The sequence below is a fragment of the Amblyomma maculatum genome, chromosome 7 (assembly GCF_055883805.1).
Source record: "Amblyomma maculatum isolate TAMU_Amacu chromosome 7, ASM5588380v1, whole genome shotgun sequence".
NCBI classification, from domain to species: domain Eukaryota; kingdom Metazoa; phylum Arthropoda; class Arachnida; order Ixodida; family Ixodidae; genus Amblyomma; species Amblyomma maculatum.
The window spans coordinates 2,741,948-2,769,348 of record NC_139350.1 but is presented as its reverse complement, the minus strand read 5'-3'; the positions used below and the strand labels follow the sequence as shown (position 1 = coordinate 2,769,348).

The 27,401-nt window shown below is 47.7% G+C and overlaps 1 protein-coding gene and 1 long non-coding RNA gene across 2 annotated transcripts in view; both read left to right on the top strand.

Annotated features, from left to right (window-relative positions):
- LOC146182597 (uncharacterized) overlaps positions 1 to 27,401 on the top strand; it is a 169,064-nt gene that overhangs the window by 72,788 nt on the left and 68,875 nt on the right. The window lies entirely within an intron of this gene.
- LOC146182599 (uncharacterized) lies at positions 9,640 to 15,985 on the top strand. Its single transcript, XM_084609533.1, has 4 exons — positions 9,640 to 10,362; positions 10,811 to 10,910; positions 11,275 to 11,377; positions 15,796 to 15,985. Exons 1-4 carry the CDS (start codon positions 9,640 to 9,642, stop codon positions 15,983 to 15,985), a joined length of 1,116 nt encoding a protein of 371 aa, XP_084465659.1.

The following is a 27,401-nucleotide window of genomic DNA, read 5'->3' as shown; positions in this document are numbered from 1 at the left end:
GATATGTTGGCGCTTCGGCAAGTTCGTCCATCGCGTTGTGGATTCTTAATTTTAGCTCTGTGCTAGTCGAGTATACGAGCTCCGTCTTGTACACCCTGCTCGTCTATTTTGTTCTTCTCCGCCAATTGTGAAAGGCGGCCACGTAGGTTATGCGGCATACGACGAAAGAGTGCAAAAGTCGTTTTAACGGGCTCTCTTCCCTCATGCCACTGCTCCTACTGGTGACTCTTCAGTAATCTCATTGCATTGGCAGTATTGTGTGCGAACTTATAGATCCTCGCCGTTGACGTATTCGATTATCATGCCTAGGGCTGTTTTGTTTTTTTCTTTTTTGGTTTTTCACGATGGGGATGGTTCCGCCGTCACTCGTATTTAACCTGTTTCCCTCATATTCTGTCTTCTGCTTGGATCTATTGGGTGGGCGTCCCTTCTGCGTAGCCCAGTAGAGCCGGAGCTCCGTTTTCTTGGGCGAGCAACGCAGCCTCGTATTTCTCAGGTGTTGTGTCACAACATATATCGCTTCCTGCAGCAAATATTCGAGCTGACCGTCACTGCCACGGCTGAGCCAGATTGAGATATTGTCGGCGTAACGTTTCTCACGCACGTTCGCTTTGTGACGACCTCCGCATCTGAGCGGGTCCCAAGGAGGTTATATATCAAAAATAAAAAAAAAAACCTGCTGAAGTGTAAGTGGCGTCCAAAACGTAAAGCCGGCGTCAGCCATCTTGGGTGGGGCAGAAACGGCGCAGTGCCAAAGGTCTGCTCAGTTTCAAACGTCGCATATGACACGCTCGATTGTTTCACATTTGCCTGAAAATTTTCACGCTTTTCTCTAAAAACAAAAATCAGTTTGCCGCAAATTTTCTTCAAAGTGACATTTTTGGTCACTTTAACCATATTTAGAGTTTGCACCTAGCGGCTAAGCAATTAATACTTTGGGAAACAAAAACATTAAAAATCGAATATTTCGTGAACCGCTTTGCCTGGTTGTTTTTCTCATTTAAACAAGCCTGGAAATAATATGTAATGAACTGCGTAAATTTTATTTTATTTTTCTCTATTTGAAATTTATATATTCACTTGAAATATTGTGATGATATCGGGCGCTACTGTGAAAAACCGGAAAAATATATTCGGGATTAATAAACTAAAAGACATATATCTTTTTATATTCATTATTAAAAATTCGAACGTTCACGGTTCATTCATCTATAATTTAGGATTATTTTGGCCAAGTGTTATTGTAAGCGCACCAACGGATGAACAAATTTTCACTGAAATTCTATACGATCGAAAACAAATTGAAAATTTTATTAAAATCGCCTGAAATTGATTTAATTCATTCCTAGAAATCGTACAGATAAAATAGGTTGTCAATTTTATATTTATCAAATTACTTCTGTTAGGAGAGCAGTTTGTCGAAAGGTGGTATCCTGATTATTAACAAGGAAAAAGAATTAACGCAAGCCAAAAACAACTTGGCTAAAAGAAAACCGCAGTAATTAGCCACAAATGCCATCAAAACCATTCCATCCAATCCCGTGCCGTCTGTGCCACCAACCGCTAACTGAAATAATCAAAATCAGCTGCGCATAACTACACAGTTATATGAGAGTTTTATGAAATCATACTGACATCAAAACTTTGAATTTAGTAGGACAATTAGCAGTTGTATTTATACACGATGACTACCAGTATAGCTCGGTGCACTAAGGTATTAAAAAGATCAACTGCATTCACTTTACGACATTTTTGTGCAAATTGTGAATTAAATTGCAACAATATGCCTGCAGTCGATGGTAACGCAGACAACAAAAGTCGCTCGTTTCCTGCTTAGAATTGCACACTATCCGGGAATCACGGAGTGAAATGAGGACATATATATTCATCGTAATAAAACGCAAATTAATTATGTGTTCAGTGCATGATTGAAGAATATTTTACAGCTGTATTATGCGCGTTGTGCAAGCTTTTAAGCTTAATAAAGGCCTGTTTCAGTGTGATCGCCTGGTGTATTATTTAGAGCAATGTGTGTTTGTTTTATGAAGCATCGGAAGCTATGCTTTTCCTCTTTCTTCTTTTTTCCTTCAGAATGCTGAATGCAGTAATTACTCAGGTTTTTTGCGTGCCTTGTTATTTCTCATTCTTTGAGTTACTTTTAATTTTAAAACTTGCATGCCTGTTCGCTTCTACATCTCAAGAGAGCGCATTAAGGAACCCGAAGAAACGCAAATTGATGTGAATTTTAAGAATATTAAACTTCGGAGGGAGCGTGTAAACCCAGCCGCAGTCTGCCGTAGCAAAGGCATGAAGCTGCTGAGGTCATGGACCTGATTCTTGTCAAGGAAGCTGTATATTGGTGCCGCTAAAATGGAAAAGGAATGGCCATATAACTCGTTTGAACCGAGTTAGACTGTTTTACATGGCTTTTGCGTTGCTTAGCGCTTGATTTTGAATTCTATTCGTCGATATAAGACTTGAATGTATCACAAAGTTCAATTTTAATCATAATTACAAATAATCAGAAGTTAGGACCTTAATGCAGTGAAATAACATTATTTAGTGCAACCGTAATCGATATAAGCTACGCAACGATATTTTACTTGAAATTATAGCATATATTTGATGGCCTGGTTTGCTTTGCGGGGTTTAACGTCCCCAAGTGACTCAGGCTATGAGAGACACCGTAGTGGAGGACTCCGGAAATTTCGACCACCTGGGGTTCTTTAACGTGCACTGACATCGCACAGCACACGAGCACCTTGCTTTTCGCCTCCATCGAAGAGCGGCCGCCGAGGGAACAGTAGTCGAGCGCCGTAACCACTGCGCCATCCTGGCGGGGGCATATATTTGAATTTTAGTCAGAAAATTGATTATGACGTGAAGTTAGTCCAGTGCAGTTATACTTGGCATAAGCTATCAAGGATATACGACTTGAAGCTAAAGCAAAATTTTAGATTTATTCAGAATTAACTATTTAGCAATAATTCATTAGGGCCTAGAATTGGCCCAGTGTAATTTTACTTGAATTTAGCTATCTAACGATATCTAACTAATTATAACGATACATAGCTATCTAACTCAATGATGTCGCATACAGTACAAATTTGAATGATATCTAATAAAGTAACTGTTTATTTGAGACCTAGCTAGAGTTAATTTAGAGCTAATTGACGGAATATGGTAGAGGCCTTCGCCCTGCAATAGGTATAGTCTGGCTGATGATTTTGATGATGATGATGATGACAACGACGATTAATCCAGTGCTATTATGCTCGACATAAGACGCACACTATGAAACACTTGCGTTGCTAGGGCTTGACTCAAAGGTTTGACATCGAGGTTGAGCTACGACTTTTGCATTGACTAGAGCTAAAAACGCCCCAGTAATCGGATATCGTCGAGATCTTTTAATATCCAAGTGGTACAGAACGATTCGCAGACGTCCAGTATGGCTCGTCTGATAGCCCACAGTATATTCGATCATTGCATCAGAACTTGAAAATATTTATACGTTAGAAACACACAGGCAACGCCGGCAAACAGCGCTTCCAACCGCTTGGCAAGGCGCTTCTTGCCCCTTCAAGATGCTGCCGCGGGCTTCACTTAAGCCCATTGACCGGTATAGGCAACTTCCAATTCAGCAGTTCTTTTATAACCTACTTGGTGCGTCTACACTATCCACACTGGACCGAGAGGCAATAACACCGAACAACTTGGCTTCCACAAAATTTACATATATTTTCCGATTATTATTACAATTGCCAATAGAACACAGAGGCTGGATTGCTGAAGCTGACATGTCTTTAGGTGCGCTATGCCATCGCCCATTAGTCTTCCACATTTCTCCCTCCGCGTTCATACCTCGTGTCAGGGAACCGAACTTTAGCGACGCCCCTCCGAGAATGGCTCTTGGAGTCAGCCTCATGCGCGCTGTTGCACTCTTTTTCGCGCGGGCTTTTCTTTCTCTCCCCTAGTCTTCGTGACCGAACTCGAGCGGAAGCGGCCACCGGCTCAGTTCAGCGACGGCCCAGTTGCGCGTGCCTTCTTTCACGGAGTCCCGCTCACCAAGGGGTGCTCGCTCGCAGGCTTCTTAGCAGCGTCAAATGTCGAGCTGGCCAGCAGCGCATTCATACGGCGGCAGAATCTTGGAATGCGCACTCCGAAACTCGCCACGTGCGCTGCGTCGAGTGACCGGTCCTACGCGACCAGAACCTGTGCTGTGTATGGGATGGCAGCCACGCAGGGCTCTCTCGCCGTTTCTTCCTCCTCGCCCCGTGCCGAATGGGGAGAGAGGGGGGGAGGGGGATGAGCGTGTTGACACTGCGGACAACATCAAGATGTTGCTGCCAGAAAAGGCCCAGCGCAGAGAGGGCATCTCATGCGAGCTGAAGGAAACGTCCACACAGCGCGTGTTGCGTTCATCGCAACAGTTCTCGTGCGAAAAAGAACGAAAAAGCAAGCACTCGTAATGAAAACTAAATCTTCTTTTGGGTCATTCGGCGTGCGCTCGCTACCGACTTTCACTACGCAAGAAGCAGCTAGGCTGGCTATCACATATCGTGTACCTTCCCTGCTAGAGTAACACAAATGACGTCTGATGCTCTGCCATAGCGTGTGATCTGATAGGCTTGCAAATGCACGTCGAGCAAATAGACTTGCATTGAGATGTAATGTGTACAAAATATTCACTTTACTATCGCTGTTTCTTCCCTCCTTGGGAAGAAATTGGACGACACCAAGGACGATGGGAAGCAGGGTCATTGCTTTACGCGATGAAATGGTCAGTTTCTTCCGCTAAAGTCGACTGAGGACGATCTGCAAATACTGTAGCATAGCACTGCCTAGCCTGCATTCATTTCAGCGACTGATGCCGGTTATTGTTTGGGACCATATAAATGGAGAAAAAAAAACAAGATAAAGTAATCTCGCAGCGTATTTTATGGCTAATAAGTTTCAGAAGGAATCGGCTGTTCCAGTTCTGTATATACAGCGTTAGGGATAGCGGAAAAGTGTTTAAGGGTTCCGCTAGGAAATCAGGGTTTCTGTTGGTTTAAGTGATGCATAAGAGGAAAACTAGGAGGATGTTCATTCGCAATTTGAGTAGACGCGATAGGGCTTTTAACACTGCCTTTGGTTCTGATACATTTAGTATTGTTTAAGTCGGTTTTTGGCAATGTGACAATTACTCCAAGCAGTTTCCCATGTGTTTCCCGTTACCATGAGCGTCTTCTCTACAGCCGCCGGAACGGTCTGCGTGGAGAAGAAGCGGGAAAAGAAAGAGTGGAATAAACGCTATCCCCTAATACAGCAGTCGACCAGTACCAATGTGTCTCCCGATAGCGATGTGTGCGTTTTGCTTTCTGGGCTCCTCTACCCGCACCCTTCTCAGGGCACGTAGGTGGCCTGCATAGGTGTATTTAGGGCTCGGTTTGGGGGAAAGGAGGCACAGTATTAGGGCGAAAGCTTTAATGGCTCATACTGTTGTGAAGAACATGTGTGTGAGGAGAGGGGAATTGGAGAAAAGACGAAGAAAACCACGTTTTGGAGAAAGAAGAGAAAAACGTGGAGGTTGGCTCGAGGAGCGCGAGGCACGAGCAGGGGAGAACAGGCGAGCAGCGGAGCCGATCGGCTGTCCAAAGAGCTCGGATCGGTGCGTCTTCTGCCAGGCCTGACCCGGGGATCCAGACCTGGGGCCTGCCGGCCGTATCCTGTCCTGTTCTCCTGTCGTCCACGAAACTCGGAATGGTGGTCGGGCCCGGGAGTGCCACAGCGCCAGCTCTTCACTGGCACGAACGTTCGGCGCCGTGCTGAGCCCAGGCACGTCGGGGAGGCCTGACGCATCGGCCGTGGAAAGGCAACTCGAGGCCTCTTGCCTCTACTGGGCCCCGTCCGGTGGCCTAGCCTTCCGCTGGGCTTACTGAGGCCCTACTGCACCGACCCTTCAAAACTGACTACCCGGAGCGTCTGCACCGGCTTCTCCATCCAACAACTTGGTGACTTTTTTACAATTTGTGTTTTGCCATCGTCCCACTTGCTCGTTCTACTCTCGTCCCGTCCATGTCTGTACATAAAAGTATTCATTGTTAGCTTGGTCAGTCTGGTCGTCTATTTAGATTGCTGTTTCTGAATAAGCCACAGAATAAGGTGGCCAGAAGATTTAAAGAAAGGAACCTCACAACTGTCGACAAAAGCTGTCCGCGCGAATGGTGTACCTGATTGGTCGACAGAGAAGTGACATCACCAGCCGCCAGATTTGAAGCGATCAACCAGAAGTCTCACCTTATCTAGCGTGTAGTCCCTCCACTACCTAAGAACATGCACCCGGAGTTTCACCTGCAGCGTCGGGTAGCAAGAGCCCAATCATTAGAGAAATACTATTCCAGTCTACCAAATACGACATATGTGGACGCAGCAGAATACGGGAATAAGAGAGCCTATGCCCTGGCACTAGTCGATCACAAGTATCGCTTACAAAATTCAGCGACGATAAACGAAGTACGAACGCCAGAGGAGACAGAAGAGGCGGCTGTAGCTCTGGCGATTATCACGACGGACTCCAAATACATTTTTAGCGACTCAAAAACAGCCATTAGAAATTTCGCAAAAGGTAGAATTCATCAACCAGCAGCCAAAATTTTGAAATTTTTTTATTACTCTAAAAACGCACGTTCGATCAAAATTTTGTGGGTCCCCGCACACGCGGGTCATCCTGGAAACGAGGCGGCGCACCAGTCTGCCCGAGGATTCGGCGTAGGCCAGGAGGTGCGTTACCCCGAACTAAGATCGGCTCGCGAGAGAGACCCTACGTAAAGAGGAATTACGAATTGGTATAAAAACAACAGACTGAAATATCCGGAGCCCCACTATACACTCAGCAAATCACAACAAACACTACTTAGAAAACTTCAAACAAATACGTGCTTTAATCCGTATAAGCTGGCACAATGATATCCAGGCGAATACAGCCCCTCAAGTTCACTTTGCGGTGACCAGAGGGCAGATCTCGAACACATCATGTTTAAATGTGAAAGCATGCGTCCGCCGGAGGGCCTGCAGATTACCAATTCGGAACAGTGGGAGGCCGCATTGCTTAGCTCTGTTCCAAGCCGGCAACACGCCATCACGGCTTGGGCCAAGGAGGTCGTCGAGCGCCATCGAGCGATGACCACCCCTGGGGCGGCTTGAGGAGAAGCGAACTCCCACGAAGAAAGAACTTTCCAAATTCTCCTCAATAAAGTTTCCTCCTCCCCCTCCTCCTCCTTGTCTAGTGTTCCTGCCATCTGCAATTCCACACTTGAACGCGCGCCAAGGAACGCCACGCGACAGGAGCGATGGTGTACCGTCCAAACGCACACTTTTCGGAGGTGTGACAGATACTGCGCCTTTCCGTTCCTGTAAACCAATTTTAATTATATGTAGCGCTGCAATGAACGCCGATAAAATTGGCTGGGGCTTCGCTAAGGTTACGCCTGGATATCTCGAAGCGAAAAGCTTGGGGGATGCTTATGGTTTAGCTTATGGCTATTCTTTATGATTTAGCCTATAGATATATGCTTACGGCTTAGCTTATGGTTATGCTTTAGGCGTTTGAGACCCGGCTTTGCTGCGTCGTTTAGCGAGACGTTCTTCTTGCTGTTCGGGTGTCTCGGACGCTTGTTGAGCTTTCAGCCTTTCATTTCTTCGCTCCTGTTCAGCCAACTCCCGTGGTAGCACTTCTGTATCGGTAGTATGCATCGGCGGCATGTAAAAGACGCTTCGTATCTACTCTTATTTCAATGGCATGTTTACGGCTAGCACGGCGCTATGCTTTCGTGCCTAAAAACTGTGGATGCTTGGGAGTGAAAGTGGAAAGAGAGAAAGAGGAGTCATAGTGGAGGGCTACGGAGTAATTTAAACCACCTGGGGATCTTTAACGTGTGCTGTACGATGTCAACGCACGTTAAAGATACCCAGGTGGTCTAAATTACTCCGTAGCCCTCCACTACGGCTCCTATTTCTCTTTCCACTGTAACTCCCACATTCCTCCCTTCCCCTACGGCGCGGTTCAGGTGTCCACAGATCAAGTGTGACAGATGCCGCGCTTTTCCCTTCTTGTGACGGAGTCGGCGGCGGCCACCTGTGCCGTGCGTGACGTCACGCGTGCTCCGACATACGCCGGCTCACGCGAAGCGCGTTGTTGACTAGCGTAGTGAAGCTTTTTGCTTCAAAAGGCAAACAATGAGAGGCAAATGATAGGAAAGGAAGGGTAGGCTTTCATCATTCTCCTCTTAAGAGATTTCTCAGAGACCCTCTAATTTTTTAATTTTTTTATTGGTTTACATAAAAGAAAAGGCACAGTACCAGTCACACCTCCGTGTACAACTGCCGCGCCGTAAGCGAAAGGAGGAAGGTGGGAGTGAAAGGGGAAAGAAAATGAGGTAGCGTAGTGGAGAGATACGGAGTCAGTTCGATCACCTGGGGATCTTTAACATCGTTCAGCAACCGCGCAGTTTTGGGGGTACAAGAGCGTTCTAGTCCGGACTGAGCAGTTGCGTGACGCTCGTGCGCCATAAGCTTCGGCCGCTCCCTTCCCGTCAGTCACACCTCAGTTTTCTCGGACCGCGCTTTATCGGATGCTCACCTTCAAGCGTATTTCTTTGCTGTTCGACAAAGTGTAAAAATGAATATAAAAGCATAGTAGGGGAAAGCAGTGCTAGCGCACCTACATCATCCGCCGTAGCCCCCAGAACTAAGATAAATCTAAAGCCACCTGTTCGGCGCGATCCCAGTACGCTCTCGTGTAAAAGTATTCACTAAATTAGCTGGCGCTCTGTACTTACGAGGGAGAAAAAGAGAGTACCAAAATGCGCCCTGGCAACATTGAGGTGGCGTTGCCAGAAATGGTTCACTGCAGTGAGCACATCTTCCGCTAGGCGAAAAAAACGCCCACGGCGCCTATTCTAAGCAGCGGCGCAACATATATATATAGGCTCTCTACGTGTAGTGTTTACCGCAACCGGCGTATTGTTCATTCTGTTACGTAAATTAACGGACGAAAGTATTCACTGCATTCACTTGGCCCTTGCAGAGTACCTAATCGAATCCGCCCACTGAACTTGCTTGCGCCTCGTGCTACGCTTGCCTTCTCTTGGAATGCAACTTGTTATCCACAGCGACAATCGCTATCTTGCCTTCGCATTGCATCTCCACCCCATGCCAATTTCTTCTTCTTGACTTCGACTAAAATGTCACTAACTGGTGTTTGTTTCTTGGCCAACTCTAGATGTTGCCTGTCATACACCTACCCTATATACCTACCATTTTCCGTTTTATGTAGTGCTCAATTTGAGTGGAATTTTCTATAACTGGTATATAAGATAAAAATGTGTATTCATTCAAATAACAACACAGAGCATAGTTTTCAGTGTAGCGCCAATAATATTGCTACAGACCAGATGGATGAAGAAGACGAGTTGAGTGTAGGGGAACGAAGAAGTGTGTGGGCTTTCGGGTGCCATCTGGCTCGGGTGCACTTGTTTTGTGTGAGTAACGTTGGTTTACGCAGTAACATCAACAGTGTTAGATTTGGTGGAGAGTGCGTCCCTGGAGCCTCGTCGTAGCCGCCGCCTTGCTGCACTTGCGCCACTGCTCGCTACCATGCCGCCACCAACTGAGTCTAGCTCTGTGCTTTTCATCACTTCAAGTCAGGCGACTTCTGGGACTTTTCCACAATACCGGGAGCCCCGACCTTTCTCTGGCGCGGCGGAAGAAGTCGTCGACGGCTGGCTCCGACACTACCAACGGGTGAGCCGTTACAACCGTTGGGACTCCACCCCTCAACTTGACAACGTAGTGTTTTTCCTGACCGACACTGCCCTTATCTGGTTAGAAAATCACGAGGACACGCTAACAACATGGGAGCGTTTTGTCACTGAACTTAAACAGTGTTTCGGCGACTCGTCAGCGTGCAAGAAATGGGCCGAGCAAACCCTCGCTCATCGTGCCCAACTACCCGGCGAGACGTGTACTACCTACACCGAAGATGTCCCCAAATTGTGCAAGACCATCGACTCTCGTATGTCGGATGAGGACAAAGTGGGACATCTTTTGAAGGGCATTGCACAGGAAGTTTACAACTTGCTCATTACCAAAGATATCTCGACTGTCTCTATTGTCCTTCGTCACATCCGCACATTTGAAACGCTGAAGACCCGTCGAATAACGCCCAAGTTTGGAAGACCGGCCAATGTGACAATTGTCGCCAGCGTTGACGACCATGTCTCCACGGACCTATCTTCGACTATTCGTGAAGAACTACTTCGGCCTGATTTCCACGACCGGCACAACTCACCAGTGTCCTGCCGCTCATCTTTTCCGAGCGTACCTGCCTACACGCTCCAATCGCAGCCCGAATACTCTTCTGTCCGAAGAGCACATTCTGATTCTTCCAACGAAAGCTCGCGCCAACATTTCGTCAACCCTGTGTCTTCCAGGCGTCCTGATCAGCGTAATGACCTTCGCTCACGAAGACCTAGGCGACCACTCAGGCTTGCAGATCAGCGAGACCCTGGCTTTATCTCCATCTTGACATTGAGGCCTTTCAGGACCAAAACCTTCTCCACCCTGCTCCTATCTGTTACCGGTGCGGCATCCCAGGCCAGATCTCAAGACAATTGCGCCGTCGTCCACCATCGTGGTATGACCGACCCACGTGCACAGGCACGACGAATGATTACCCAGTTTACTCCCCTAGGTACTGGCCACCTCCTCCACAGAGCCAGTTTCATCACGGTGGCGTGCGCAACCACTCTCCGGCTTCCGACCGCAGTATGACTCCACCACCCTCGTTTCGTGCCCGCCGTTCGCCGTCCCCGCGGCGTCGTTCCCAGTCACCACCGCCGGAAAATTAGGCGCCGCGGCCGATGGAGGTGAGGCCGCAGGAGAACGACTGCTACTCGCTGAAATACCTCATTTTGTGACTATGCTCAAAAATAAGATTCGTGTGTCTGTTGACGGTATTTCCACAATGACATTAGTGGACACGGGTGCAACTATTTCGATTATAAGCTTATCGTTTAAAAACTAGTTGGGCCCAAAGTAATGTTTTCATGGGATGGAAATGCAAATTTTCATGGCGTTAGCGGCGATTTGTTGCACCCTATTGGAGTGTGTAGAGCCAAGGTGTGTCTTGGACGAAACGTGTTTTCAGCAGAATTCGTAGTACTGCCCCATTCTACACATGATGCAGTTCTAGGTATGGATTTTCTGCGCATGTGTGGCACTGTCGCACAGGAAAGATCAGTGTTGAAGGCTGCCTTCCGCCTGAGTTCTTTGAGGACCCTCTTGTTTGTGGTGACGCGCTTTGCGTGTGCGACGATGCTGTTGTGCCCCCGATGTATGTGCAGTGTATTCCAGTTTCGTGTTCTCGCCAGGCAACCGAAGCTTTTGATGCGATCGTACGCCTAATTATTCGAACTGCGTGAAGACATCTCTCCTGGTCCCTCATTGCTTGGTGTCGGTAAGCCAAGGCTGCACGCGATTGTGGACCGTTAATTGAATTCTTTTAGCAGCTGGCATGAAGCTTGCCTCTTGTAGAGAAGACGTGCCAATGTCAGTGGCCTTGGTTACGGATGTACCAGAGAGGCATGTCGCAGCATCCCCAGTGAATGTTCAACTGCGTGGTATGATTAGTAATTTCCTTAATGCCACAGAGCGTGACGCTTTGGAAGATCTTTTATCGAAGTATTCATCCGTTTTTGACTTCTCGAAAGCCACAAACTCGCTCTTTTCCTGAGTCACGCACCAATAATCGCATTAACACCGGACATGCGCACTCAATTCGCCAAAAGCCGTACCGTGTGGCGCCTTCCGAGCGCAAGGTAATCAATGAGTAAGTTCGTGAAATGTTGATGCAGGGTGTCATTCAAGAGTCGTGCAGTCCTTGGTCGGCTCCAGTAATTCTTGTGCGAAAGAAAGATGGTACATGGCGGTTTTGAGTAGATTACCACCGCCTGAATTCAGTCACCAAAAAAGACGTCCACCCGCTTCCTCGCATTGATGACGCCATTGACTGCTTGTACTCTGCCTCATACTTTTCGGCCGTAGACTTTCGGTCTGGATACTAGCAGATTCCATGCACCCAGCAGATAAGGAGAAGACCGCCTTCATCACTCCCGATGGACTGTTCGAATTTAACGTTATGCCCTTCGGTTTATGCAATGCACCTGGGAAATTTGAAAGATGCATGGATTCTATACTACGCGGACTGAAATGGGAGGCCTGTATGTGCTATCTGGACGACGTAGTCATCTTTGGCCGGACATTCAAAGAGCACAACGACCGCCTAGTGTTCGTGCTGAACTGCTTGCGCCAAGCTGGCCTCTTGCTGAATTAAAAGAAGTGCCGTTTTGGTGAGCGACAGGCGTTGGTGCTTGGTCACCTCGTCGATGGTGATGGCGTCCGGCCTGATCCTCAGAAGACCGTAGCCGTTGCCGGGTTTCAACAACCGCGTAATGTGAAGGAGCTCTGCAGGTTTTTGGGGCTTTGCTCCTATTTCCGACGCTTTATCCCTCGTTTTGTAGACGTCGCCTACCCGCTCACGTGTTTACTACATAAAGACGCTCCATTCGAGTGGACATCTGAGTGTGAATCGTCTTTCCGGCAACTGAAGTTCCTCTTAACATCGCATCTTATTTTACGGCACTTCAACCCTTCGGCTCCAACGAAAGTGCATACGGACGCAAGTGGTATAGGCATCGATGCTGTCCTCATTCAGCGCTATGAAGACCGCGAACATGCCATTGCTTATGCCACTCGGACTCTAAGTAAGACTGAGCGCAACTACACCATCCCCGAGCACGAGTGTCTCGCGATTGTTTTCGCCGTGCAGCGGTTTCGCCGCTATCTGTACGGACGGCCTTTCGTAGTGGTAACATATCACCATTCCCTATGTTGGTTACTCAATCTCCGCGATCCGTCTGGTCGCCTGGCCCTCTGGGCTCTTCGATTACAAGAATACGACTATACTATTTCATACAAGAGTGGCCGACGGCATGCAGATGCGGATTGCCTCTCGCGGTTGCCACTTGCCACAGCAGAATGTGACGCGGAAAACTTCGAGCATTACATCGCTGCTTTACCTACGAGCTTTCCCGATATTCGCACCTTCCGAACAGAGCAACACAGCGACCAGCACCTGAAGCCGTTCTTGAATGCTGCGCAGGACCCAACCTCGAAACGCCAGTTTTGTGTCCGTGATGGCCTGCTATACAAGAAGGCTTACTCAGACAACGGCCGTCGGTTCCTGCTGGTAGTACCTGAAAGCCTCCGTCTGTCTATTTCACGCGCCATGCATGACGATCCAGCTTCCGGACACCTGGGATCGGCGAGTACTTTGCACTGCACTCAGGAGCGATTCTACTGGCCCCGGATGCGCCACACGACTGACCAGTATGTGGCCAGCTGTCCTGAGTGTCAAAGTCACAAAAGTCCTACTGTGTAGCTCCCGGAATGCTTCACCCTGTAGTGCCATCCAAGGCTCCTTTTGAGAAAGTCGGAGTTGACCTTTTGGGTTCTTTCCCAAGGTCGCAAAAAGGCAATCGTTAGATTGTTGTATGCGTGGATCATTTTACTCGCTACTGTGAGACGGCTGCTCTTACCGCCGCTACAGCCTACCAAGTGTCGCTTTTTATGCTGCATTCAGCCATCTTGCGACATGGTCCACCGAGAGTTGTGATGTGACAGAGGCCGTCAGTTTACTGTCGATGTAATAGAACAACTTCTCTGTTTATGCGCATCTGATTTCAGGCATTCGACCCCTTGCCACCCTAAGACAAATGGTTTAACAGAACGCACCAACAGAACTCTAACCAATACGCTTGCAATGTACGTCGCTTCAGACCATAAAAACTAGGACTGTGTTCTCCTATTCATCACATACGCATTCAACACTGCCAGTCATGAGACCACAGGATAGTCCGTTCTTTTTCCTGTACGCCCGCTTCCCACGACACACCCTCGATACTATCCTCCCATCTTCCTCTGACGACGACCCATGCTTAGCGGAAACTCTCTGCCTGGCTGTAGAAGCACGGCGGATAGCCCGATTGCGGACTTTGGCGTCACAAGACAGATCAAAAGCTCGCTATGACGACCACCATCGCCAAATCACCTATCACCCCGGCGACCTAGTCTGGCTTTGGAAACCTATGAGGAAGCGCGGCTTGCACCAGAAAATGCTGGCCCGCTACACCGGCCCGTATGTAATTTTAGAGCGACTCGGCGAACTGAACTACCAGATAGCACGCCTTACAGCCAGTGGGCGACGTTCAGCGAACACCGAGATTACGCATGTCTCCCGCCTGAAGAAGTGTCATAGTCGTGACAACACCTGACTCGCCCGGAGGGCTTCGTTTTCGAAAGGGGGGTAAATGTTACAGACCAGATGGAGGAAGAAGACGAGTTGAGTGTAGGGGGACGAAGAAGTGTGTGGGCGTATGGGTGTCATCTGGCTCGGGTAGTTTTGTTTTGTGTGAGTAGCGTTGGTTTACAGAGTAACATAAATAGTGTTACAATATCTCCAAATATTATTTCTTACAACTTGGCGTTATACATTTCAAATTTGACATGAATACCAACAAAGAAAATCCTAGAAATGTACTGCATTACAAATGACAATAATTGCCTTTACAAGTTCCTTTTGGCATTTTTCCTCAAAAATAAAAAAATAAAAACTTAAAAAAAACGCAAGAAATGAGAAAAAACCTGGAAGAAATCAGCACTAATGCGATAGTTCTAATGGCTTCCCCTTCAGATCTTCATTACTTTACAACTTAGTTTACAACTCCCTGAATCACCAATCCCTGAATTGGTGTATTAGCTCATACTCGTGGGCTACCACATTACGGGAAACACCAACAGGCATAGCTAAAAAGACCTGCTTCAAGAACGTGCCTGCATGGCATAGGAGTAATGTGCTTGACTCCTTATCTGTTTCATGCCTGTTTAGTACCGATGAATTACTCGAGGAGTTTTTAAATGGGCATAACAGGTTCAATTAGTCTAGGCTACACAGGTGTGGTTACGAGGAATACAGATATGGGCCTGCTGTGCTGCAGCTAGAGCGGAGATTCCAAGTAACGTCAGTTAGTTGTCTGCTCCGTGTGAAGAGGGGGGCAATGGCTGCCAACCACGCCACTCGGCGCACGGCACTCGGCCGCGGCTCCCAGCTGGCTGCTCCGATCGATGAGGATACGATGCATCGCTGTTGTAGGTAGCGCCATCAATGGGAGCTTCTTGTTACTGTATAGAAGGCTTCCAGTGGGTCCGATTCTCATTTCCCTCTCCCCCTCAAAGGAGCTGCTGGAGTCAGGAGTTCCTACTGTGGGCCTCAGCCCTCGATCAGGGGGGTTCGTGAGCTGCCACCCATGCGACAAACGACTGGCAACAAGTTGAAGAAAAAAAGGCGCTTTAATTTAAGCAGTCAAAAATAAACACTAGGTGAAAAAAAATCTTGCGAGTTGCTGCACAACACTGTACAAGGGAGCGAGCACGGATAACACGCCACACAATCTGAGACTAGTGCAACCGTGGAAACACAAAGGCCAAGCCGCGTGTGGCGAGGCCGGAAAGGGCTTGCGCTGCCGGGCAAAAATACGACGCTTCGAAAACGCACACACTCATGTAGAGCTCCTGGCAAACGCCGCTGCCCGGGCCCTCCAGCGGAAAAAGCTCCCCGCGCCTGTTTGCTCGTCGCTTATCTATGCGCTCGGCGACTCATGTTACTCGTCAGTCTAGGCTGCCTGGCATGCGCAGTAGCGTCGGCGCCGGCCGAGTGCCGCCGGCTGCTTTATTGCATGGTTATGCTCCAAAACGGAGGGGCCAAGGCCCCTACACTACCACGCCGGCCATGTCTTGTGGCTTTGTGTCGACAGACAACCTGCCGACCAGTCAGTGCACGGCCTTCTCACTTACCAACTGCTACCTGTCGGAGGCATGCCCATGATTTTACGCTTGCAACATGAATATTGCCTCTCCGAACCTGGGAGGACTGGGAGACCTCACTTCGGTCAGCGGACCCGGTTAGGCAGAAGATCGTCGTCAGCCGGGCCGCATACGTCATAGATCAACATCACATGAACGTTTAGATCGGAAGTGGGGTCGTGCGGAGACCCAGGAGGCCTGCGTGCCTCGAATGCTTCGCAGAATAAAGTTTTTCGTCCTCCTCCTCCTCCTCCTCCTCCTCCTCAATATTGCCGCTGTTGCTGGATTTTCTGGAAAACGAAGTCTTTAAGCTATCATATCAAAACAATGTCTCAGAAGCTAAAAGCTACTTGGCCTCGAGGCAAGGCTGGCATTATGCAAAAAGGAACAGGGGCCGAATACATTGTAGGCTGAACAACTCAGGAGCGAAGGACGAGACAGCTGATAAGGATCTAGGCCAGAACAGACCAGTCAACTCTGGCTTCACTTGCCACTGCCAACCGGCGTCTTCTTTTCTTTTTACAGCGGCCATGCTTGGCCGCAGTCTTTGCGCAGCCAGAGCAAGGCGCTACACCACTAAACTGTTTGATTTGGAACTGGCTCGCTTTGCCGCAATGTCATTTTGACATTGGCATGGGTGAGCAAACATTTTGGTAGGACGAAAAGGCAACAGCAGCCAATCGGCCATCGAGCGAGTTTTATTCTGCACTCACGAGAAGGTACCACTCAACTGAATTTGCGCGGGAAGCCTGTATAACTTTTAGCACAACAAAAGTTTTGCAGTGTTTTGCAGAAAATCTGCTGTCAGCGTTATGAAAGTGTATCGGCATTGTGAGCAAAAAATCACAGGCATGCCTTAGCCATAAAAAAATATGCATCTCGGTGCAAAAAACACAAAGCGAAGAAAGGAGACAGACGCAGGGCAAATGCTTCAAAAGACACAGGACGAAGCGTTCATCATGCGTCTGTCTCCTTCCTTTATCCTGTGTTTTTTGTAGTGAAATATGCAGTCGTCTTACCAATATAAACGAGCCCGTCTTTCCTGTTTAACTTTGTCAGAAAGTAGTTGGTTGTCTGACGGCAGAAGACTACATGGCATGGCCACTTTGGCAAGTGCTGCAAACTCAGACTTTGCCTTTGAGATAAGAGGGTGAGATCGGAATCCAGCCCTCCAAGACCCTTGGATCTTGAGTAGGACACACTGCTCCTAGGCCCAGGTAGGACAAAGGTCTCTCCCATATTCTCAAGTTAACCAGGTCCTGCACTAGTTGAATCCACTTGATCCCTGCAAATGTATTGGCCTCATCAGTCCACTTAAGGGCAATGCTTGGCATCCGTTGGAAAAAAATTGTTGCCCTTGCAAGCGGAAAGGACTATTCCAGTTAATGCAAGAAGGAAATGACCCCGAACTTGACACTGTCTCTGCTATGTCATGACGGCCTTAATGTTAATACTGTGTGGAAGTGGTGCTGTTGAACACAGAAACAAGTGTGATGTGAGTGGTGCCCTAGGAGACCTAGCATATCATTGAATGTGCATCAGTGCTTGAGAAAGTAGGTTTTGACATATGGCAAATGCAACGACGATCAGGAAAATTTGAACACAGCCCAGAAAGACATTTTCGTGGGTCCTTTATGGCTATCATTCAGCAGGAAAGAATTAGTGTTCATTGCGGGCACAGGCAAGCAAAAGAATGAAGCAGATGTACATGATCACAGATATCGTCGCACCTCTCACAAAGCTTCAAGAATTGCTTGATTAAGGTAGTTCAGTCACAGTCCATAAAGTTGTCCTACCTGCTTGAAGCTGATAAACATGCTGAGCTGATGAGTACTTCAATGGTCTCTGAAATGGTACCTATGGTAATATTCTAATGCAAGTCCACGAAGGTAGTCTTTGTGAGCATGCAAGTCAAATTTTAAAGCTTTGCAGATAATGTTTAAAAAGTGCTGCTGGCAACTGCTCGCAATCAATTAAGATGACACCTCTCGTGCGCTCACTCTTCAATTATGTTAATGGGGCCTGCTGGGTGCACACAATCACTGGACACTCCCAGGAGATGCGGGCAGACAGGCGCGACAGGGCGTGGTGTCATGCGCTGAATTAATGGGGACAAGAGCCATTTTTTGCACTGATACGATCGGTGCTAATGCAGTAGCTTGAAAATGTTTGCATTGCAGAGGTACTGATTGCTTGCACGGGTTTTCTAGTTTTAATAAATAGCTTTTCGTGTGCACTTTCGATAACAGTTCCACAGTAATTATGTGTGAGACGAGGCACTTATTTAACAAACACAGTTCCACTGTAAAGATATAAGAATGTGGCCTATACCATGTTCTGTCATAACTCGCTAGGCCCGTCAAGATGTTGAATTGTTTGCATGAAATGGCAACCACGATATTGAACATGAAAGAACTGAACAACTGACTGCTAAAAACTTGGCTTGACACTGCATTCATACTTTGATTCATCAAAATTTGTTATAACAGGAAACTTTTTATGAGGCAGTTTGAGTTAAAATCAATGTGTACCTGTTAGCAAGGTATGACTAATTGTACTGGTGTTATAAAATGCTCTTGAAGCCGGGCACACAATGAGTGCTCATAACTGGGAGGTGAAAGAAGGTTGCTTAATTGTAGGAACTTTATGCAAAAACTGTGCAAAATATGAGCGCTCGTTGCATTTGTGCAGTTGTAGAAGATGGTGGCATAATTATTTCTTCTTTTTCCCTACATTTCAAGCAATTACCTTTGAATCAAGATTACTGAATAATTGTGCCATAGTTCAGTTTGCAGCATGAAGTTCATTCTTACTTAGAGAACATGTACCATGGTTGCATTATCTAGTTCTCTTATTTCGCGCATTTTGAAATGCAGCTTTTGAAAGTTTGCACAAAGCCATGGCAGCACTCGCGCATCGTCAAAGTATCACCAACGAAACAGCCGCAGGCGTCTGAAAAAAGCTGCAGTACCCTACTATTTTTAGGACAGCAGGCCCCGTGTCAAATATTAGGTTGTTTACAGCCTTGCCAGAGACGTGTGCTTCGGAATTCTAGCTACAACACCCGTATGGAGTCCTAAACGAAGGGTCGTCATCTTTCGGTTCTCACTGCGTGGAACACATCGCGCCTACGCTGCCCGTCGCCCTCGGGTCTCCGTGCGCTGGTCCGAACCATGATCCACTGCCGAAGTTTACAACGTGCATGATGATGGATGCGCTCCACTTTGATGATATCCGAATTCAAAACCACCGGGGACACGTTTTTTTTTTTTCGTGCTGCGCCACAATGCACCTTGCTGTTAATGTCGCTGTGGCTGCGTTGTGTTGCTACGCTGCTACGCTGCTACCCTTGACACCCCTTGACTACCTTGGCTACTGCTACTGTTCACAATCACGTGCCTTTAGAAATATTACAAATTATTTTGTTTACTCGTTATAACACCAAAATACAATATAATTCACTACTTTGCGTGCATGTTATGGAACAGTTAAATGTTGCTATATTTGACAGATTTTGTTTTTTCTCCTAGTGTCATTGGTGCTATTTTGCAAGATGGCTGCGCCCAGTATAGCGAGCTCGCTATCTCCTCAGAATATCTCAGAGTATTGTTTTGCTCCTCCCGGTTTAGAAAGCATTTCATTTGACATTAACCTCAAACGAGCGTGGAAACAATTGCGCTGCAAGTTCACATTTTTTCTCAGCAATAGTGCTGAAGCGATGTTGGTTTTCTTGCGCCCACTTCAGGCACCGTCTGCTTCCACATTAAGCCATATTTTAAACTATTGGCCTTCGCGAATTGTCTTGTGCTTACGGTAATGCGCTACAGATATTTATGTTCTAAATGTATGCGGTTTTCACGGACGCGGTCCGCTGTTACCATAGGGTGTCTACGGCTGTTGTCGCATGTGTTGCCCGCAAGTACTTGGCTCTGGCTTGTAGCGTAATGTGTATCCGAGTTTTAAAACGTCTGCCTGTGTGGGACTGCGCTAGCGCTAGATCCATATAGTTCTTTGGTGGTGCCACGAAATGTGCGTGATTAATTGAAGTTTCTACTGTTATGCTTGTACTACTGATTCGAGATTTGAGCGCTGATGCTTCAAACTCTTCGATTGAGGCTTGTGCTGTTGGGCAAGTTGGTTCGACTTCGACATGGTTCAGGCAACCAGCGCCCAAGTATAGCAACCGAGTCAAGGCCAAACTGGACAACACACACGACTCAATTTCTTCGTTGCCTTGGCACTGGTTGCCTAAATCATTATTTTCTATACTTTACTCTGTAAGCGGTCACACATCAATGATAAGTATTTTTGTGGGAGTTTGGTATGTCTTTGCTATTTTTATTTGTGGCTGTGGGGCCAAAAACCAGTTGTGAATTCCATCAGTGCAACTTACTGCCTCCCCCATTAGATATTCACTGGAAGGTAGTACAAACTAAAATCTAAACATGCAAATTCTAGATTTGTATCCACAGCAAGGCAGTACAAACTACAATCGAAACATGCAAATTCTAGCTTTGTAAAACATATGCACACTGGCTAGCAAGTCTGGCTTTCTGCTTGATGGTAATAGAGTGTTTGTACAACTTAAAATAGATGAAGAACCACAAAGTGGTTCGCTGGCCCTAGTCCAAGGAAGCCACATTTTGGTCAAACTGTTTTTTTTTTCCTTAGAAACAGCTACGCAGTTTACCCTACATATATAAGCCTGAGCAAATGCATGCAACTTTTTTTGTTTTTTACTTTTTTTATTTTTTAACCAGATGATAACAGGTCGTGCCTGTTGTTCAGATATCATTGCCATGCAGTAAACAAATTAAAGGAAATTGCCTGTCTTTGTTGGAATTGTGTGTTCTTGTGTTTTTCACCGGTACATTAGCAAATCAATAGTGCTTCAATCAGTTTGACTTCTGCTTAGTAACTAAAGACGTCATAAAATGCTTGTTAAATTTAATACTGCTCATGCTAGTAGCCATCCTAAATATCGTAGGTTATCCCAATCCTTTCATACCACTACAAAAAAGGAAACATACCAAATGTGTTTCAGTATGAATGAAGACGAGAGTTCGGTTGCTAAGAAAGGGGACAGCTGGACAACTGCTATACTGTGGGTACAGACCTCTTCATGACTTGAGTTGTAGGTAGGATATGGCTTACAAAGCATAGTTCAACGAAGAATGCCACCAATGTTTGTTCATTGCTGCTAGGTTAAATGTACCTTTTGGCCCAGAAACCGTAGTCCCCAGAGTTCATACCATTTTCTCAACCCACAACCAATTCAAGCTCATTGGTTCCATCAAAACCTATGCTACCCACCAGGCAGTTTGATAACACATATCCACAAGCTTTTGTCTGTAGAAGATGCTAGGAAGCTGCTAACAGATATGGCTTACAAAGCACAGTTCAAGGAAAGATGCTGACAATTGTTCATTGCTGCTAGGTTAAATGCACCTTTTTGGTCCAGAAACTGTAGTCGCCCGAGTTTAAAGTGCATGAATGCATATTCATGTGACATCCTTAGAGGCCCTCTTGTCTAGAAAATCCTTCCGCGTTGTGAGCAAAAAATTACAACCTGATGGTAGTTGGCAGGTGACATGGCGAGGCACTGATTGGGCAACTGGTTGTGTGACATCACGAGGCCATTTGGCATGGTCGATTTAGCTGGAGCTGCCAACTTTGGCAGCTCCTTTAAAGTTAAGGGCAATTAATCTAACCCACTGGAATCCTTGAATAGCAAATCACACATGTGAGAAAAAGTAGACGCCCAAACTTCACATTAAGAGTTAATGTGATAGTGCCTTTAGTACCGCCTTTCCATTCCCTGAATTTTTTTTTATTTTTTTTATTACGTCTTTATTTCTGCTTACGGTAGGCGTTTAGCTTGCGGCAGAACTAAGTAGCTTCATGGATGTAGAGGTGGGGGAGCGGTTAAGGGTGGGGGTGAAGGTTGGGATAGATATGAGGGACCGGTGTCCACTTCTTCCTCGAGGTAGGGTCGTCCCGAGGCCCTGAAATTTTTCATGTATGAGCGTTGCCGTAGTGGAGGGCCCTAATTCATTTTGAGAACGTGGGACTCTGACCTGCAATGATATCCGAAATTACATGGGCGCCTTGCTTCTTGCACCATTGAAACGCAGCCGCTGCGACCACGATCAAACCTACGTCCCCCAACTCGGTACATGAATACCTGACCACCGAGCCACTGCTGCAGAGTTGTCATTGCATGTTGAAGACAGCATTTCTCAGACTTTAGTGCTGCAAGGATGTGGGTCGAAGACAGGTCACATGGATGTGCCAGGCTGAGCACAAGTAAAATTTAATGCTTTTATTCATGGTGCAAGTCATTGGTCCCTCTCTGCGGCTGTCAGTGCTAGACTGAACAAACTTGCTGGACATGCTGCTGTACAATGCACACAACACGACAAAAAATACAAGCCTGGGCGGTCAAGATTGGTTCTTTCTGGGAATGTTCTCTTCAGCAGGCTATACAGTAATGCTGTGCAAGATGGAAACCGCGTCTCACCGTCTGTTTCTAACTCTCCAGACAGATACTTCCAGATGACGAGGCACAGCCTCTACAAGGCCGGGTACATTGCTCGGGTGGGAGTTCGGCGCGCCTCAGCGAGGCACGGCCTGCGATGCCACAACACAAACAGAACCGCAGTGAACACAAGGTGTTCAAATGGGTTGCGGCGGCCCCTAACGCCGGGGTTCATGCGGACGTTGAACATTCTATAAGCGAGTCGCCACATTCTTCTCGCAACTAGACACTCGAAAAAAACATGCGCGACGATCTCGGGAGCACCATAGTTCGCAAACTGGTCATTTGGTACAATGCCCCATTTTCAAGGCGCTGTCTCGTGGGGAGGACGGCCCAGCGCCTAAGCCAGTCAAAATCTTACACTTCATTTGGCAGCCGACAAGCTGCCCACGCTCGCCTTTCGAGTACAGCGGTCTCTCGTTGCTCATCAGCTGAAAGCCTGCGAACGGCTACTAATTCGCTGATGCGTATGGGTGGTAGGTCGCCTACATTAACATCTGACAGGTCTGCATCGAGAGTCGAATTTATCTCGGCAACCTCGCGATAAAAGAGGCAGAGGTCTGTCCGCCTGTGGACCGAGGTATTGTTCGGGTGTAAGCACACGACGTGCCGTGCTCATCCAGTACAGGATGAGCGAGCGGCCAGGGTAAGACTCGTCAGCTAATAGCCTCTCCACCAGCATTACGCGAGTACTCGAGACACTGTCGGGATGCACGGCAGGCCAAGACCTCCCCTGCTCTTCGGAAGGTGTAGGATGTGACGGGCGACTAGCGCTGTCCTGCCATATCCCAATCAAACATCCCTATAAGGGACGCGAGTCTGTTCACCACATGGCGTGGGATTGTCGCGATACGCGCCACATAAAGGGCAGTGGTGGAAGCGCTGCTCCAATCGCACCATTCCGCTCCAAACTGCTTTCTCAGCTCCAAAATGCAATATTGCTCCAAAACTGCTCCAAACTTACTGCCTTCATGTTCTGCCACCAAATTTAGCAGAACATCGGAACGATGTCACAGCGCCAGGGGCAAAGATACAACGCATCTTCAGTTCAGTTCAGTCGTTCAGTCGTGTCCGACTCTTCGTGACCCTAAGGACCATATCACGCCACGCTTTCCGGTCTCTCACTATCTTCCTAACATCGCATAACTTCATCTGCAGCGCCTCGAGGATGCGATCTAACCATTGCGTTCGCTGCCTACCCCTACACCGGTGACCCTCAGCCTTTCCCAACATCAAAGCTTTCTCCAGCGACTCCTCTCTTCTCATCAGATGACCAAAGTAGCTGAGCTTTAACTTTACAATTTGACCCTCCAATGAGCAGTCAGGGTTTATGGTCGACAATATCGACTGATTTGATCTTCTGGCAGTCCAAGAAACTCTCACGAGTCTCCGCCAGCACCAAAATTCAAACGGGTCAATTCTTCTGCGGTCAGCCTTCTTCACAGTCCAACTCTCGCATCCATACATCACAACAGGAAAGACCATAACAGGAATTATACGGATCTTGGTTGGCAGTCTAATGTATCTGCTCTTTACTAGGCGGTCAAGGCTAGCCATGGCTCTCACTCCCAGAAGCAGGTGTCTCCTAATTTCATGGCTGCAGTCTCCTTCCGGGATAATCTTGTATCCCAAGAAGATAAAATCTGTCACAGATAACGCATCTTGCACTGGGCTTAACACAGATAAAATTTTTGTAAGGGAAGGAAGCATGGAGCATAATAAATATTTGTTCACAAGCAAATTTTAGTATGAGAGACAGGTGATTGGAATTTTTAATTGCGAAAAAGATGCACTATGTCTGTGACGTAGCACCTCCTTCTAGCCTCTTGAATCGCCAATGGAGAGAGTAGCAAACGAAGCAGATAGCGTAAACTACCGCAAGCCATTAGGAAACTTGGCCGGCTGTTTTGTAGTACTTTGTTTCTTCAACATTGAGATCCTTTGTTCCTGAGAAGCACTTCAGGCCTATGTCAGACAAAATCATACTTGAAGCTTTATGGGTTGGAACACCGAAGCTATCAATCACTAGGAAACTTTTCAAGAATGTTGGAAAGGCATATGGCCTACTGCTAAGATATTAAAAATGAGCACGAGGATTGCTCAAGCAAAGAATGAACTATTGGCAGGAGGAGTAAAACTGAATGATGATATACCCTTCAATGCTGTCTATGTTCCAAAGCTACTCCAAAATGCTCGAGCCGCTTCCACCCCTGCTGACCTCCTCCTTGTTTACAAACAAACAAGGCGAGCGAGGCGGCGCGGCAGTCGTCTGCGATGCCACGAAGGAGCCTCTTTGGCATACAACATAACCAATTCTCAAGAATTTATCAGATAAGCCCAGGCACAGGATCAAAGAGGATCATGTAATATTTCATATTCGGAGGCTTTCAGCTGTGTTGTAAATAAATAAATAGGTAGATATGCGCAAGATAGGAGGCGCAAATGTCATTCCCGTTCATCTGGACTCTATATTAGTATCTCTGCTCAAGCACGCCAGGCTCCGAGGGCGACTTGGCAGCAGCTGCATAAGAGTGCTGTAGAAGACAATCCACCGTTGGATGTTCGCCGCCACTGGCCACAGCGCTTGCACGCGGAGCGGCAACTCGCACTATCATGACCGTAAGCGCTGCAGCGACCACAGCGCACCACCGAACAAGCAGCGCCAATGTGGCCTTCAATGGCGCACCTGGAACACACGCGTTTCATCCCTCGATACTCCAGCATCACGCGGGTCCCAGTTACCATCACGAAGTTGGGGAGTGACCGCGTCATTTCCAACTTGACCAGCCGCATCCCGTCACGGACGTGGCTCTTTAGACTGGCACGCTACTTCTGAGACGGATCGGACTTTCCATACGGGGAAAGCGCCGCAGCGAGCGTCTCACCGCTGACGCACGCGGGAAGACGGTAAACCGTCACATAAACCACCGGAGCTCCCATCTGCTCCAGCGGCACTTCTTTTCCGGCGAGACGCAAGACACCTCTCGACACCATTTTGGTCGCTTGAGCCATGGAGGACACGGCGGCCAGGAAACGAAGACCTCCAAGGTGCTGCAAGTACCTCAGCCCCCCTGCTCCGACAACCTCCTCGATAGTGTCGATGAGGCTGTCCGCCGGAACAGGTTCCGGCACCGTGAATGTAAAGCACTGCGCCTTGGATGGGCGCAGTGCCAGGAGGTCGTTCCATGACTCAATCCACGGCAAGAGCAGCCGCGACAAGAACGCGACGCCGGACAGGCGATTCCTCCGAGGAGAGAGCAGGAACAATTTGGTGCTCAGCAGCCTCCTCAGCAAACGATAGAGTCGCTACTGTTAGAACAGTCAAAGGCTCAAAAGAAACAAAATGACTTCGGCCCAATTAAACGAATCAAGAAAGTGCCTTTAAAACAGCCGAGTAATGCAGTTTAGTTCGTAATGCCATAGTACATAACGCGTGACGATCCATGAAACAAGTTGGTATACCATAGCCTGTATAGCGTCAGCATATGTAAGAAATCATGTTTGCAGATATTATTGGCGCTACCCTGGAAACTAAGCTCTGCGTTGTTTTTTGAATAATACGCATTTTTATCTTGTGTACAGTTATGGAAATTAATAATAATAATAATAATAATTGGTTCACAGCAAAGGAAAGGCGCGGTAACTGTCACACTTGCTTGTGTAGACACCTGAACCGCGCCGTAGGGGAAGGGAGGAATGTGGGAGTTAAAGTGGAAAGAGAGAAATAGGAGCCGTAGTGGAGGGCTACGGAGTAATTTCGACCACCTGGGGATCTTTAACGTACGCTACGGTGGTTGATCCTGGCCCTACGGGGCTGGGACTGGAAGGTCACAGCCGGTTGCTACGGGGGCTAGTCTGTCATCATATTTGTATCTGTTGTAGGTCGTCATTGCACCCTCCACCGCTTAGGTGGCGGATGACGGCTGTTGCGGCGCGTCTTTCTCTCTCTCTTCTTTTTCTTCTCTACTTTCTCTCTTCTGTTCGCACAAAGCAGCGCAGGTGGCTCCGCTACAGAGCCAGTAGCAGGCCCGTGCATTTTCTTTCTTTCTTCCTAAGGCCACAACACATGAATGGAAAGGCGCAGTATCTGTCACACTTGTTTCTAGGACACTTGCTTGCGACGAGGACTAATAATAATAATAATAATTGGTTCACGGGAAGAGAAAGGCGCAGTATCTGTCACACGTGTTTCTGTGGACACCTGAACCGCGCTGTAAGGGATGGGGGAGGTGAGAGGTGGGAGTAAAAGTGGATAGAGAGAAAGAAGAGCCGTAGTGGAGGGCTTCGGAGTAGTTTTGACCACATGGGATCTTTAACGTGCGCTTACATCGCAAAGCACACGGACGCCATTTCGTTTCGCCTCCATATCGAAACGCTGCCGCTGCGGTAGGGATCAAACCCGGGTACTCCGGCACAGTAGTCGGGCCTGCACCACCGCGGCGGGGCATGGCGAGGGCTAGCCTGCCACCGAATCCACCGAATTTTTATCTGTTGTAGGCCGTCCTTGCACCCGCCGCTGCTTAGGAGGTGTAGAACGGCTCTTGCAGCGCACGTCTTTCTCTCTCTCTTTTTTTCTTGTCTACTTTCTCTCTTCTTTCTGTACGAGAAAGCGGATGTGCCTTAGCTATAGAGCCAGTAGCACGCCCGCGCATTTTCTTTTCTTCCTTCCTACAGCTGACACACGTGGATGGAAAGGCGCAGCATCTGTCACACTTTTATCTGTGGGAGTGAAAGTGGAAATAGGGTAAGGGGTGCCGTTGCGGAGGGTTCTGGAGTAATTTCGGCCACCTGGAGATGTTCAACATGCACTAACATCGCACGGCACACGGACGCCACCTCGTTTCGCCTCCATCGAAACGCAGCCGCCGGCGGTCGGGATCAAAGCCGGGTGCGTATATCT

Bases quoted from the DNA above. Each gene is read 5' to 3' on its own strand.
- LOC146182599 (XM_084609533.1), top strand. From the start codon at position 9,640: ATGCCGCCACCAACTGAGTCTAGCTCTGTGCTTTTCATCACTTCAAGT. The intron at 10,363-10,810 runs GTACCTGCCTAC...TTCCGACCGCAG, and splicing joins GCCGCTCATCTTTTCCGAGC to TATGACTCCACCACCCTCGT. The intron at 10,911-11,274 runs GTGAGGCCGCAG...ACTGTCGCACAG, and splicing joins AGGCGCCGCGGCCGATGGAG to GAAAGATCAGTGTTGAAGGC.